General features: G+C 40.9%; 1 protein-coding gene across 1 annotated transcript in view; it reads left to right on the plus strand.

The window, feature by feature from the left end:
• Window positions 1-13,395, plus strand: part of gabrg3 (gamma-aminobutyric acid type A receptor gamma3 subunit) — a 42,287-nt gene extending 28,892 nt beyond the window's left edge. The window contains exons 5-9 of the mRNA XM_022751407.1: window positions 2,348-2,430; window positions 5,515-5,652; window positions 7,273-7,425; window positions 11,312-11,511; window positions 13,117-13,395. Of these exons, the coding sequence (XP_022607128.1) occupies window positions 2,348-2,430; window positions 5,515-5,652; window positions 7,273-7,425; window positions 11,312-11,511; window positions 13,117-13,395 (853 nt within the window). The remainder of the gene's footprint in view (window positions 1-2,347; window positions 2,431-5,514; window positions 5,653-7,272; window positions 7,426-11,311; window positions 11,512-13,116) is intronic.
• Window positions 13,396-15,504: the final 2,109 nt, after the last annotated feature.

The raw sequence follows: 15,504 nt of genomic DNA on the forward strand, positions 1-15,504 counted from the left end.
GTCATTTTCTATTTGTGCAAGATAAAATACATTTCTTGTGAACTAATTGCAGAAGTATCTAATCTGTAGTGTTAATATACAGTACGGAAACAGCCATGGGCTATTATGGGTTGGGGAGAATAACGAGACTTGAAATAATTACATTCTTAAATAGGATTTTTTTTGGCTCCATAAACGTGTAAGTAGTGTAACCATATAGTCTGATTTCAATATACAGTGTAATTTATGGGATATGATGCAGCCTGTTATCTGAAAGCTTCTCAACATGGTTTCTATAATTACTTCCCCCAAATCCCCCCCCCCCCGGGAACAATGAGATTTATCAATCAACCAATCCGTTTATATTGTCTGAGACTCGAGCAGTGTTATTCTTATTCACTAAGGAATGTATGTAAGACAATTTATGATGCAAACACTCCCTAAAAAGAGCACCACAAAGCAATTAGCCCCTGTTATTATCAATTGTAAGTGCAAACTGCCTGCTTAAGCTTCAAGACCAATTAACTGAGGCAGCCACCCACGTGCCCCGAAGCACTCTTTGTAATTGGAGCACTCCACATTAGTATAAAGTGCTCCTTCAGTAATGAGCATCTTTCGACTGTCCTCATTCTTTTTGGCAGTCCTTTATGTTTGAATGTTAAGACACGTCCTGATGTTTAACTGATACCGTTAGTTATGACTTTACCGTGAAGAATGTGTTGTGCATGTGGGATCTGTATTACTTGGTGCTGGAGCTGAGGGACTGTAATGTTTCTGCAAGGACACAAATGTGGAACAAGTGAAGTCACAAACAAAACCCAGGCAGATCCTCCCTCACACACTTCCACTGATATTGATTCTTCAGGAGCACGCAAACTTTGAGGAGTAATATCCGTAGATGACATGAGAGAAAGAGAATGAAATGTCATTTGGCATTAATTTTGCATCGGCTTGGCCGGAGTAATCAGAGATGACATTTTGTGATATCTGTGCCTCACCCACATTCATAGTATTGTCCGAATTCCAGGCTTTAATGAGGTTCAAACACCGTACCACAACTGCAGAGATTTTTCTTCCCTCTCTTTTCTTCTTTTTGTTTTTCTGTGTCGACTCCTGAACATTACATTAAATTATTATTCTAATTTCCTTGGAACTGTTGATGTGGATTTTATCTGTCACTTGTAGCTGAGCAGACAATGCTAGCACATCTGTGAAGGTGCAGCGTTACTTTGAGCTAAATGCTAACGTTAGCAGGCTAACATACTCACAACAACAATGCTGATGTCAATGTTTACTGCGTTCACCATCTTAGTTTAGCATGTTAATGTATCATTGCTAATGTGTGCTAATTAGCGCAAAACAAAAAGTACAAAATGTCCAGTTTGAGTAACAGATTTGTGAATTTAAAGGCTTCTTCAAAACTCAGATATCTGCAGGTTTCTGATTGGACGTTGCCAGTTGCAGCAGAAGTAGAACCACGTTCTGATTGGCTCCATTCAAACAAATGAGGGAGCTACATTTTTTTTGCACATTCATTTTTAATGAAAATGCAGTCTTTACTCAAACAACCAGAACGCTGCTTTCAACCCGCTTTGTTTTTCCTGTCTCGATTGTTTTCCTCGGTCGGATGATTTGTACCTCAACGCTTCCTGTAGCTTCTTTTCCCGCTGAGATATTTGCTTCATAAACTGGTTTTTAATTGAAGATCAGCAACATTTTAGCTTCATAACTGCATCTGCAGGTTGTTTGTGGTCCCGCTAGCTTTTAGCTCACAGAACCTACATGTCATATTTACAACTGGCTACAACATAATGACTGTCGTTTAATGCAGTGTGTAGGAACGATGTTGCAGGAAGGTATTTACCTTATTTGCCCCACCTGTCGATCAGCGGTGTGGGGACAACATCTACGAACATCTACAAAATCCGAACAAAATACGGAAACTCACTCATCAAGGCACAGCTTCAAAGCTCTACTCGTGGTCAACACCTTCGACAGCTTCCTTTCATTTTCTGTTGATTGACTAAGTGGTTAATGCAGCAGTCGTTTCAGCTGTAATATACACTGCACATCACAGATAGAAGCGGATCAACGGTCAGATATTTGACTGTGATGTTTTCTATCTGAGGTTAAAGCGTCTGTGACATTTATTGACAACAAAAGGCCTTGAAGGGAATTCTCCCCAACCCCCTGTAGGACATGCTCACGTTAATGTCCCATTATTTGGACTGTGTGAGGCCAATGCAAATTAATCTTAAAGGTATGACACTTTGACAGTTCGGATAAAATGAAAACAAACCTTTTAGTTACACATTAAATGACTTACATGCAGCAGCGCATCAGTAAAGATTCACTCTTTTCTTTGCAGGCTGACGATAAACGCAGAATGCCAGCTGCAGCTGCACAACTTTCCGATGGACGAGCACTCCTGTCCGCTCATCTTCTCCAGCTGTGAGTACGCCTTCCACACCGCCCTGTTCTCTGTATGAGGGGGAGGGGCTTTTACATGTCTGTGTGCAGGGGCCCATTTTCTCATAATCTATATACAGTATAGCCGTATGTAGTACGGCGGCCCGTACGCATGCAAATAGACGAAACACACAAGCAAATTCAGGAAATATCTTCATCAGTTTGACGACACACATGCTGCAAATACTCACAACACAACAACATACACAAACACACTGCAAACACAACACAACGGAAGTGTCTCCAGGGGGCACGACAGAGTGATGGGGGACGCACTCGGATGCACCTGAACCTGTTGTTCGTCCGTTGTTGTGTGTGCTACTCGCAGCGTGTTTCTATATTAGGTTGTGTTGTGTGTGTGTTTGCCAGGTAACGTTACCTTCTCTGTTAGCTTAGCTACAAACCAGTCCTCTCCTCTTGTTACCGTAGTTTTGTAAAAACAATCTAAACAACTAACTCTTGCTAGTTTTTACTCTGTTGTGTTTTGGATGCCGTTTTTGTGTTTATTTCATTTCATTTTACATTTTATATTATAAAGACGCTCTGGTTTCCGCCATTGTGTCTTTGTCTTGGCAATGCGCATCCATGAATTTTGGAGGCGGAGCTTCTGAAGGAGCATTTAAAGGGAGGGGTGTATTTGTTTCCAAGAGTCTCGATCCAGAATCGTTTACTCCGCCTTTAAGGTTTACAGCAGTTTAAAAACTATTCCACTGAACTTTAACACGTTAGAGACTTTGCTAAAGGAAAGTTTGACTCAGTAGCAGCTGTTCCTGCCACGTTGTCTTTGCAGCACCTGTGACTGGATAAAATATTCATAATGAACACAAATATTAATCTGAAATACATGCTCTCTGACTCAAACTCTCTAACTCTACTTGTTAGAGTCTTGTTTTTTGAATAATGTATTCGGCTCAGTTCTTGTTAGAGACACACACATCTCCATCACTGTACATTTTGAAGTGGAACTTTGTAACTCTCAGTGACATAAGGCTGTTTACTCAGTATTACACGTTTTTGGACAATCAGACCTTTTCATTTTCAGGTCATTACTGAGAGCTATCCAATTTCCTGCTGCTGCAAATGAATCTTTCCATTGCACGGTCGTGAAAATCCCTTTTTACACTTGATATTTCTGCTGAAATTGCCAAACTGAGCCACTGGCCTATTTTTCTTTTTTTAAATAGATAACTGACAAAAACATGCAGATGATTAAAGTGCAGTTACGGGAGCTATAGTACAACAGACTGAGAGGGGAAAACAATACAGATGACAGATTTCATGTGTCTGTGTCTGTGCATCGGATACTGATCAGAACTTGCAGTTTTTCACAACTTCACAGTGAATGAACAGTCAATCAAAAGTAACTGAGTCACAGAGTCCGTCTTGAAACAAACATGTCAAGTGCCAGTGTGAACACTGAAGCAGGTTTTATGAGCTGTAGTCGTTCCTCCTGTCCGTACTGGCCATTAAGAGACCGCTTCCTAATGTATTTCATGGCACTGAGGTTTCAGGAGTCGGAGTTCTTCAGATCAGGTGAGAATCTACAGACAGGTGAGAAATTAATGGAGAAACAAGATGACAATGCCTCCACCTATAAGGCACGAGGGGTCAGTGCCTTCACAGTGACCTGATCTTCAACCCATGTTGAACACCTGTGGGAGATTTTGTACCGACGTGTTAGACAGCGCTCTCCACCACCACCGCCATAACACCAAATCAGGGGATATCTCTTGGAAGAATGGTGTTCATCCCCCCCAGTAAAATAAGCAAGTGCAATGTTAAACTGTTAAAGAACTTATAACTTCAGATAAAACTTAGGAAGACATTTTCTACACTGAAGGCGGCCTGTGAACTTTGTCCCTGTCACTTACATTGGAACGCATTGGGAAGGGATTTCTTGATGGCCAGTATGAACGTAATTTGACTAACTTTATGACTAGCAATTTTCAATAGTGATAAAAAATCATTGTTTATATGTCTATTTTTATTTTGGGATATCAATATTTTCGTGATAATAATACATGATAACAATAATCATTTACAGATGATGTTAACCAGATGTTAGTTGCTAGCTAGCTCAGTCAATTAAATACCTGATGCAAAAATCAATCAGCCCTGTTTATTGTTTTTCAGCATTACAAAAAATTGCCAAATATGACCAGAGATATTAAAAGTATAGCTATAAACCATATTGCTAAGTTTCTACCTGCTGTCTAGCAGGTAAGTGAAAAACACCGCTTTTATTCTGAAAAGTATTGTCTCTTTCTGTTAGGCTAACGTTTTATTACATTTTCTGAATGTGGTTAGCTCATGAATGCATCATGAATCGTGCCGTGAGCCCATTACTAATGTTTTATGCAAATGTCTTACAGAATATTGCCCATGCATTGTTGCCATTCATAAACGTTTGCTCGGTGTAAGAGCTGCTGTCGACAGTAAACTATTATTTTCTGAGCATTTTGAATTCGAGTAGCAACTGCTGAATCTTTAATGATGCCATTAATAGCAAATGAGGGAAGTGTGGCAAATGTTAATGGAAAGCATTCATCAAGCATGTTTGAAAACAATTAGTAGTTTGGGTAACATCCTCCTCACAGTTAATGTTTTTCTTAATTGAAAGCCTATTACATCAAATTGCTATCAGCCAAGATCATAACTTTGTTAGCTTTTCTACTCGAAATGATTATGTGTCTGTTTAAGACGGGAAAGATTCAGGCAAGTGCGACACCAAAGCAGAAATGGCATCATTAACCCATCATTAACCTCACATGATCGATTGTAAAAGCACTCCCAGGCTCCGTGCACATCATGTGAAGGTCAGGCCCAACATCAAGATGGATTCAGTACATTATTGAACCAAAGCTTTCATTTAATCTACTTTCCTTCTGCCTCTGTCTTCATTCCAGACTGTCTTTTCATTAGCCAGCCTCCAGCACGAGACAAATGTTGCTCTGGGTGGCCCTAGGTCTGTCTGTACTGGGTATCCATCATTAGGATGTGCCATGCAGCGCCAGGGGTCACACACACACACACACACACACATACACATGCTCTGTGTAATTGCAGATGGATACCCACGAGATGAGATGATTTACAAGTGGAGGAAGAACTCTGTGGAGGCGGCTGACCAGAAGTCCTGGCGTCTCTACCAGTTTGATTTTATGGGCCTGAGAAACACGACAGACATAATAAAGACCACAGCAGGTAAGAAGCACTGTGTCTTCTCCAATTAACCGTTTGCAAACACGTTGCTAATAAGCTGGAAACGTGTTGATATTCGGCATCAGCACAGCTAAGATAAGAAGCAGCATTGGTTTCAGTTCATTATTATTCATTAATTAATTCATTCATTCATTCATTCACTCCTTTATTGTGCAACAAGTTTCTAAAAAGGTCTGACACAGATGTGCAGCCAAACTGGTTCGAAGAGAAGGAACTTCCCTGCCTACGCACTGCTACCGTGCTACCAGCCACAATCTGATTTCATTTGTTTTGCACAGTGAATTCTTTGTGGACTGTTTCATAAGGCTTAAAGTTTTGCATAATTGCTGCTCTGAGTGACAGATGGGTGAGCGCAAGTCTCGGCTCCCCCCCCACACACGCCCCCCACCTCTTTGCCCGGTTTTGAATTAGGTGGGACTCAGCCGGAGTCAGACACTGCCAAGATGGCGACGGCAGAGCAGCCCACTCTGAGCTTCAAAAACCGCTCCTCAGAAACCCGTCGGTGACGTGACACAGAGGCTACATCTGTCTTTATTTACAGTCTATGGTTAGCATTAGCAGCAACTTAATGCAGCCCTGATATTGTGTGAAGGAGAGCGAACAGGCTGATGTCACTGATGTGAAAACAGTATCGCTAAGTTTCCTGTGAATCCCTTGTGTTATTTGAAGCCAGTGCGGAGTGGCAGACGGCGCCGTGAACAATGAAAACTACAATATAATGTATAGAGGCAATTACAGAATGTAAATATTGTATCAGAAACTGGCTCTGACTTTATGAACATCGTAGAGATTATAACGTCAACGTGTTGAGTGGAACGTCTTTGGAGCAAACAAAGTGACCACGTGTGGATTTTCACTTATTGTGCGCATCAAAAACATAACTTGTCAGAGCGTGAGAAAGCTTCTCTGTGGATCGATTTCTACAACTTATACCATCCATGTCTGTAATGCAGTTTGGTTTTCCTAAGAGTAATAATAACAATAACTGAAACCAGCTGCAGAAAGAGAAACAGGTTACAAGAGAGGAAGCTGTGTGTGATCTGCATAGAGCTGACTCGGCTCTTTGTATTTTTAGAAATGTTATATATCATTTGCATACAGGACTTCTCATGAATCTGAACCTTTACACTGGAAACCAGTCGAAACCACATGCAGGACTGAGCTTTAACCCGCTGGGCCCATGTGGCACGTCTTGTCGTATGGTCGTCGGCGTGTAACAGCAATTATGACGTCTCATCCGAATACATGCAACACCTAACACAACTGTAATCATATCTAATGACACAAGCTCACACAGTGTCCCTCTTCACCTTTTGGAGGTAGTAGTTTGACCAAAAACCTCAAGGTTCACTCGCTCGATTGAGGAGCTTTCAGCCTCAACTCATGGGCTTCATCAGCTCATGGATCTTGCTCATTTGTCATGAAGGTGAGGAAGTTTATTTCAGTATATACAGTGGATTAATACCATCAGTACACACTTAATCCTGCATAATGAATATGAATTAGATAAGTACTTAATTAATTAATAACTCAGACATGTGTGTGTGTGTGTGTGTGTGTGTGTGTAAAGTTTCACATGGAGCTCTGTTGTCTTTTACACAGGGGACTATGTGGTGATGACGGTGTACTTTGACCTGAGCAGGAGAATGGGCTACTTCACCATCCAGACTTACATCCCCTGCATCCTCACCGTGGTCCTCTCCTGGGTTTCCTTCTGGATCAAAAAAGACGCCACACCAGCCAGAACGGCTTTAGGTACTGTGGACTTCCATCAGCTGTATCCAAACCGCAACAGGAGCGTGTGTGTGTGTGTGTGTGTGTGTGTGTGTGTCTGAAAGTCCAACTTTTGAGTTTCCATTTTCACATTTTAATCGTGTTTTGGCTTTGAATGTGCATTTGAATCTTTGCATGATGTTACCTGCCCTACGTGGATATTTGTTTGCCACTTAACTTGAGTCGCTCCATCTGCTTCTTCTGTTTTGTTGTGCTTTTTCCCTCCTTTGAACACACTCTCTATTTTTGTTGTTGCAGTCCTGTGGAGCATTTTGGTGAAGGTAATTGATTTCAGTCTTTTTTTTTCTTTCTTTTTTTTGTCTGTCTGTTTACATTTTATCCGTCATTCACATGTCTGAGTGAGGTTTTAGACTTAAGAAGAATTTAAGAATTTATATTTTTGGCTCTGTAATAATTTGTATGGATGCACGATTTGTACGCAGCCCTTAATGGAAACGACTAATGTGTTGCACCCTCTCTCGATGGTGAGCCGCTGTGTCGCACTGTGCCCTGCTGCTTGTGTTGTCGACTCGATACTGTGCGTTCACCACCGATGAAAGGGACAGACGTAGTAAATGAATAACGAGTGATATTAATCAGTTACGTTTTATTAAAAGCATCTGGATCAATTGCATGCAGATCTGGAGAGAGAATGGAGATAATGAATGGATCTTAGATGCGGGCTGATTGTAAAGGTGCAGGGGCAAGTGTGGGAGTGAAGATGAAGCACTTCACATGTGGAAATGGATCGGGGTGAGTCAGCCGAGGGCAGCAAACCTTTGACTTCAGCTTTGAGCCAAAATAACAAATAGATATCGTACTAACTTATCCCTGTGGCAAGATATCACACACACGTTTTTTTTGTTTTGTTGGAAAGCCATCACATACGTTGGGCCTTGAACCATCCACGGTATGTTTCACACATTTTATACCGAGCCTCAACAACAATTTCATCCAGATTGAGCCGTCAGTGAAGATAAATGCGTTTGAGAGTTTCCCTCTCTGCAAACCTGCTCGCTCTGTTGTCGAGAGCAAAAACTACAGAATCTGTGCCACGGCATCAGCAGAAGGCAGGTAAGGGTAATCACTGTGGCAAGCAGAGGCTAAAGGAAAAGTGTGAGATGTCCGCCTGAAATAGATGAGACCGGCTTGTTACCATGGGAACCTCGGTGAAACAGTGGCAGATGTTTTGTTTTTTTTCTTATCTGTATAATGCTGATGGAGGAGGGAGAGAGGGGAGAATGAAATTATACTGTGGTGCCTGCTCTTTTTTTTTTTTTTTTCTCATGTCTGTCAATCAATCAACGTCTTATTGTTAGTCAAAATCCAATTATTGGCTTCTAACTTTACAGCTAGGTGCCAACGTTAAGTTAAAGCTACGGTTACTTTCACCATAAATGAGGGAAAATCTTAAAGCTGCACTGATCAGTACTTTTATATCAACTGCACCCTGCAGTTCTACCAAATCCCCAAATTTCCAGGATCAGAGGACTGTGCTCACAGTTTTGGTTTCATGGACTGACACTTTCACTGTTCACTCTCACGGCTCTCATCGGGAACTGTTTTCAGTGAAATAGCTCTGATAAGCCGCTGCACCCGACCTGCCAGGCACCAAACGGCCAAACTGACGAAGTTAGCTGCTGAACGCTCCAGCTAGCTGCTGGAGCGTTCAGCAACTAAAGATGCAGATATTTCCCTCAGGAGTCAGTGGAGACAAAGAAAGGAGGAGAGGGGATATTGGACTTACATTTGTCAGGTGACCAGAAACTGAGTACGAATAGGAAATAATAATAACCAGGCAATTGTGTGCTAACACTTCCACCGTAACAATATTATTAAGACTCAACTGTGTTTCAATTCGGAGGCTGGATCCTTCGATGGATGCATTTATAGATTATTTGCGTCACAGCAGCGCAACAAGGCAGCTCTGCTTCGTTTCCCTGGGCAACAAAGGATCCAACGGGTGGCTCCTCTGCGGTCCAACCTATCCCATGATTCATAGTCTGTGTCTTCCGAAGGAGGCGGCCCCTGAATTTGGACACAAAGAAGAGGGTCTCCATGTGGCTGCAGTTTGACACAGCAGCAGTTTTTAGCTAAATGCTAACAATGACATTTCTAACGTGCTGTTATTTAGGAGGGAAGTTTACAATAGATTAGCACCATTCGCTAACATTTGCTAACATTTGGTAATTAGCACTAAAATACGAAGTTGTGGACGAATTAAAATTTTGACCTGATGGTGGCGTTAGATGAAGCATTTATAATATATCACTGTCATGTTCACAGTTTGTCGTTTCAGGTGAAAAAACCGGAATAAAAATAAAAATAAAAATGTTCTATTAGGCAAAGCAAGAAGAAACTGTACATTATAATGTATCTTAAATTCTCGTTTTTTGTTTGTTTTCAAATCTGTTACGATTAAAATATTCATACTGGTCACTGCAAAAAGAAGTTTTTAGAATTTTTCCCATTCAGGTTGTTTTTAAATGTTCTGGACGTACACACAAAAACCACGCGTACGCCATTTCCTGTACTTAAATTGTTTTTTATAAACACAATGTTTTCCAAAGCGAGCCAAGTTACAGTGAAGTGAAAATACAAAATAAACCAAGACAACCTCACAGAGCTTCATTCATTCTTATCATAAGTTTAGCTGTTTACAAAGCAATTAAAATTTTACAATCTATAAACAGAAATAATTTGCGTTTGTGCTCAACGTTTCCTTCAGCTTCGTTTAATATTCTCATTATTTATTGTGAATCCTTCTGTGAACTGTTTCATACTGTTTAGATATTGACTAATCACAGTGTTAGAGCCTGTGGAGCCTCATTAAGACTCTAGTCCCAATAAATGACGCTCAGGGTGAAACACGACTTTACATCAGAGTGATTGTACTAAAGTAAACTGATGCGCGTTTTCACCTCAGTTTCACAATCAGTGAAATTCTTCTTCTTCCTCGTCTTTCTTCACTGTGTCTGATCACTTGTGGCACAGACAGTGTTTTATTTATACCAACTGATTGAGGGAGTGTCTTCATCCATTTATGGCTAATTGTGGGAGTGGAAATGAAACTTATGCACATTTTTCTCAAAGAGTGAGATTTATAAAGAGGAACCATGCGTACGCACGGCTTTTATAATTCTGATGGAAAGAATGTGGAATGAACATTTCTGGTTTTCCGTGTACACATAGTTGTAGTTGTTCGTGGCATCATCTCTCTCTGATGGGATTGTACACATTCTGTATTTTTGCACATTTCGAACTAGAATGACATTGAGTAGAGGAACACACGTCCACCAAGGCCAAACAATCCCAAACACGTCTTTGTATTTCAAGTGTGGATTTATTTTATTATCTTTAATCCTCAGTAAGACAGCTGTATGTATGGTTGTATCTCCTGTTGTTTGATGAGTTCCAGAGTTTTAAAGTGATGATGAATGATCTTGAGTCAAACACAACGCAGACCTGTCAATGCCTCGACCGACCCGGATCCATTAGGTTTGTGTAATCCTCATCTGACTCGTCCTCTGGTGAACTGTTGCATTTTGAGCACTCAAGTCAAGTTTGATTTTGCACTCAAACGAGTCACAAGACTTTATTTTGTGCGTTCTTTGTGCACGCTCTCCGGACATTTAAATCTCAAAGGTGACGATGTTACATCAAACACAGTGAGCAGAATCATTCAGAGGAGTGTGGTGTTGGTATTAATGAACTATGAGCTTCTTCAGGCAGAGGAAAACATACAAATATGACCTTTAAATACAGTTCAGTGTCACGATCAAACTGAAAATAGATCCAGCACAAACCTTTTCCATTACTGTGTGTCAGCAGTTCCTCACATGAGTTTGTCCTTTCCTCTGACCTTCAGGTATAACCACAGTGCTGACGATGACGACTCTCAGCACCGTGGCCAGGACGTCACTACCCCGAGTGTCTTACGTCACCGCCATGGACCTTTTCGTCACCGTCTGCTTCCTGTTCGTCTTTGCCGCTCTGATGGAATACGCAACTTTAAATTACTACTCGTACAGCACCAGAAGACCCAGCTGCATGGAACCTAAAAGATCAGTAAGTTTGCCTTCAATCAGTTTTATACAGATCTATTAAATATTCCCGCAGCAGTTTTTCCTTAAAATCAACCCTAGTGAACTTGTAAGAAAATGATCAAATGTAGATTGAGTCGATGTCAGGATTACTGTCACACACAAAGAGTAGATCTGTGTGTTATCACAAGATGGAAGTGAAAAAACCTTTCAGGGTTGAGATGATGTGATGCTGCCCTTTTTACGCTGCTCTGATAAGACTGTTACTATTTTAAGGGACACTGCATCAGTGTCAGCGAGACAAACAGTTCGTCTGTAGCTCGTCAACATCTGAGGGACTGTCACCTCATGTTCTGTGCATGAAACCATCGTTCCAGTCTCTACAATGCACTGCAGACTGAGCAGTGACCGATGTTAGCATGGAAATTAGCTCATTTAGCTTATTGTCATTGTGTTAAAAATGAAATACAGTAAAGATAAGTCATACCACCATCATAAATAAAAAAGTGTTTGTGTTCGTGTTTGCATTAAATTAACAATCAATGCAGGATTTATGTGTTAATGGCAGATCGAGAAGCTTTACTTTGCCCTGCCGTGCAAAGAAGAAATTTTGCAAACGATTGTGAGGAATTTCTCAGATTACAACATATATCTTCAAACGGTGGTTAATATCTAAAATACTTTATTTACATGTGTGCAGTACTCAGGATGTTCTGGCCTAATTTTCATGTATCTGATTTATTAATGCTGCAAAAATGTAAATAAAATAAATAATCTTGACAGAGACAGGTGCAGTTTATTTATGCATGAACATGATTACAGACAGAATATCAGGTGTGTAGTGTTGCCTGTTTAAAAAATGTTTCTTTGCCTCAATTTATTCCATTTGTGTTGATTTTTTTTTTTTTTTTTTTTTGCACTGAATATATTATTAGTCTTGTGTTGCAGTGAAATTTTCATTACAAATGATGTAATGTCACGGTTTCAATGTGGATAATAATAATAAATAGTGACCAGCGCCACCACGAGCGGTCTGTGAGGTTGATGCTGCAGTATTTGGAGTGTGTTGGTGTTATACTGTGCAGGACTACACCAGTAGATGAAACACATGACTGTGTCAGTGTAGCCGTGTAGATCCTCTGAATTGCAAATATGCCAGAACCGGCCCAGAGAAGAGATCACACCCGACATTCATGCTTCAGCTTGTCCGTCATGCACGTTAAGGACAAGTTGAATGATGCATGTTACAAGGAAAATACAAGGAAGATAATGAATATCTGCAGGACAGAAGTGAAACATGAATTTTGATCATTCTTTTTATAATCTCTCGTTTGTGAGTCACCTTTATGGAGGTTTGGCACCAAATTGCTGGTGTGCACCTTTCATTTTTTAAGTTTTGGGTTAAATAAAATATCGACAGGTAAAACCCTTGATACGTATGAAATAGATGGATGCACAGGTACGATTTTCATGTGTCAACAGCCTTCAAGTTCCCCCTTAAAGAATCCCTATAAACCATCCGGTCTCCACCAGGGAAAGAAAACCTACTAATGTGATGAACACGATGTAAACTCAGTTCATTAAATCAGTTTTGCTTCCTGTGCTTCTGTATGTCTCTTCCTCTTCTCAGAACTACTCTGTCCTGGATGTGCGACCTCCACACACCGTCATCGCTTTAAACAACTCCATGTACTGGCAGGACTTTGAGGACGCTTGTGTCTACGAATGTCTGGATGGAAAAGACTGTCAGAGCTTCTTCTGCTGCTTTGAGGAGTGTAAAGAAGGCGCCTGGAGAAAAGGACGCGTCCACATAGATCTACTTGAACTGGACGCATATTCACGCGTCTTTTTTCCCACCTCCTTCTTACTGTTCAACGTGGTCTACTGGGTGGGCTATCTCTACCTTTAGCACGCTGCAGGAGGTTTCCAAAGGAGGACAGCACAATTTAACAGAAGAAGAATTCAAGTTTAAAAAGGTAACGCCAAATAAACTCAGTGACCTGGAGATGAAAACGCAGTGTGTCTGCAGGCCTGTGCCGAGCAGGGCGGCAGGGAGGACAGGATGGACTGCGTGCTAGTGACAATACATAGACAAAAGACGGAAATGTGCTTTGTACTGTTACCCCGAAACTTCTCAATCAGGAGGATGACTTGCGATGTAGGGAATGTACAGGCACGTTATTATCCAGCCATCAGTCAAATCCAGTTGATGAAAATCCAAGGACATTCAAACCATTCATAGTGCCTTCCTCTGGAGGGGTAGATAGTATCTGCTACAATAATCAGGGAAAAATGATTTATAAAAAAAAAAATAAAAAAAATACAAGAGCCTGGCTTTGACTGATTATGGCTGCTCTCATTCAGAGCTTTGAGTTACATTTATACAACAGGCGTTTGTTGTTAACAACCACATGAAGAATCATTAGGTTCCTATCGCTTCATACTGACTTTCGGCCATTAGGTGTGACTCATTCCTCTGGCTTGCAACACGATTAGTGCCCCTTATAAGTTTCAGTAAATAAATTGGTTCCTAGGGAAGAAAGATCTGAATAGCCTTACAGCAGAAGTAATAATTTGTGCTTTATTAGCATATTTCTCTACGTTTTAGGGCATGAAATCAATTATTCTAATGGTTCTTTGTAATTTAGATAAGTTTTTATTTGAACAGGGACGGATCTTTCATTAGGGGATCTTTGGTGTGTACACGGGGAAATAAAATGATGGGAAAGTCCCTTTAATAATTGATAATTGAGCACAGATTGATAAGATTGATGTGACTTTCGTGTCTGAATGCTAAAAAGAAGCTGAAGCCAGCAGCCGGTTAGCTTAGCTTAGCATAAAGACGGAAAATTTATGTACTAGTAGTTGGGATATTGTAAGGGTTGTAAACAAACAAGCTCTAATGTCTTAGTTGGCTTTATTTTTTTACTTGGACAGAGCCAAGCTAACTATTTGCCCCTGTTTTAAGACTTTATGCTAAGCTAACCACCCGCTGGTTGTAGCTTCATATTTAGCATTCAGATATGAGAATCAATCTTCTCATCCTCACGTATTTTCCAATGAAATGAAATGCAAAATGAGATCAATGAGTATTGTTTTGATAGGAGTCACATATAAAGGACTGAGTGACTGAGTGAGTGATGAAGTTACACCGCCGAGTGTTGGACCTTTACCATTGGCTGTTGCTCTTTCAAAAATGATTTGGCGCTAACAGTTTCTGTGACGTGGTCAGGGGCCATTTACAGAGGATCCACAACAGTTTTCAACAACTGTATTTCCTCGCATAGTGACAGTGACCTTTAGTTACCCCAACTGCAGTAGGTAACTGGCCTTTATTGCTATTGGTCTGCACCTGTTTGCCCTGCATAACCAAGACTCAAAACTTCCTGTAACTGTTTCAAATTAAAAGCCCTCTAGCGTTTCAGTGGACGGAAACCCTTTATTTCATAACAGGACTTTTATTTCTGGGCTGACGTGCTGCAGTAAGCAGCTGTGTCCAAATTCAGGGGCACCGTCCTTCAGAGGACGTGGTGTTCTAAGTTGTGGCCCCTTGACAACACGTAACTTTTTTTTCACAACAACTTGAGATTTTAAGGCCCTTGGTTTTAACAGTTGTACCGTGTACTGTTGAACTGAGCTGAAACCCAATACTTACAGTTAAAAGTGTAATCTTCGGGCTCTATCCCCGCTGTTGTTTGCTGCTATATAATTCATTACCAACACGCAATGAATCTTGGGATAGGTTGGGCCGTGGAATGGGACAGTCTAGTTACGGCGCTGTGATGCAATCGGTCTTGAAATGCAGCCTCCAAAGGATGCGGCCCCTGAATTGGGACATGGCTAACGTATTGTCTCATTTCCAGTCGCTGATGTTTCTGATGGTATTTTCTGACCAGTTCACCAATGTGGCGGCCAACCGGGATTTCACCTGGAGCTCCCGATGGCCAGTCAGGATAGACTACGGGACAGTCTCAGAACGTTGTGCTATTGCATTGTGAGATTATTTTTTTTAAATAAT

The sequence above is a fragment of the Seriola dumerili genome, unplaced genomic scaffold (genome assembly GCF_002260705.1).
Source record: "Seriola dumerili isolate Sdu_G_001 unplaced genomic scaffold, Sdu_1.0 BDQW01000155.1, whole genome shotgun sequence".
Lineage (NCBI taxonomy): Eukaryota > Metazoa > Chordata > Actinopteri > Carangiformes > Carangidae > Seriola > Seriola dumerili.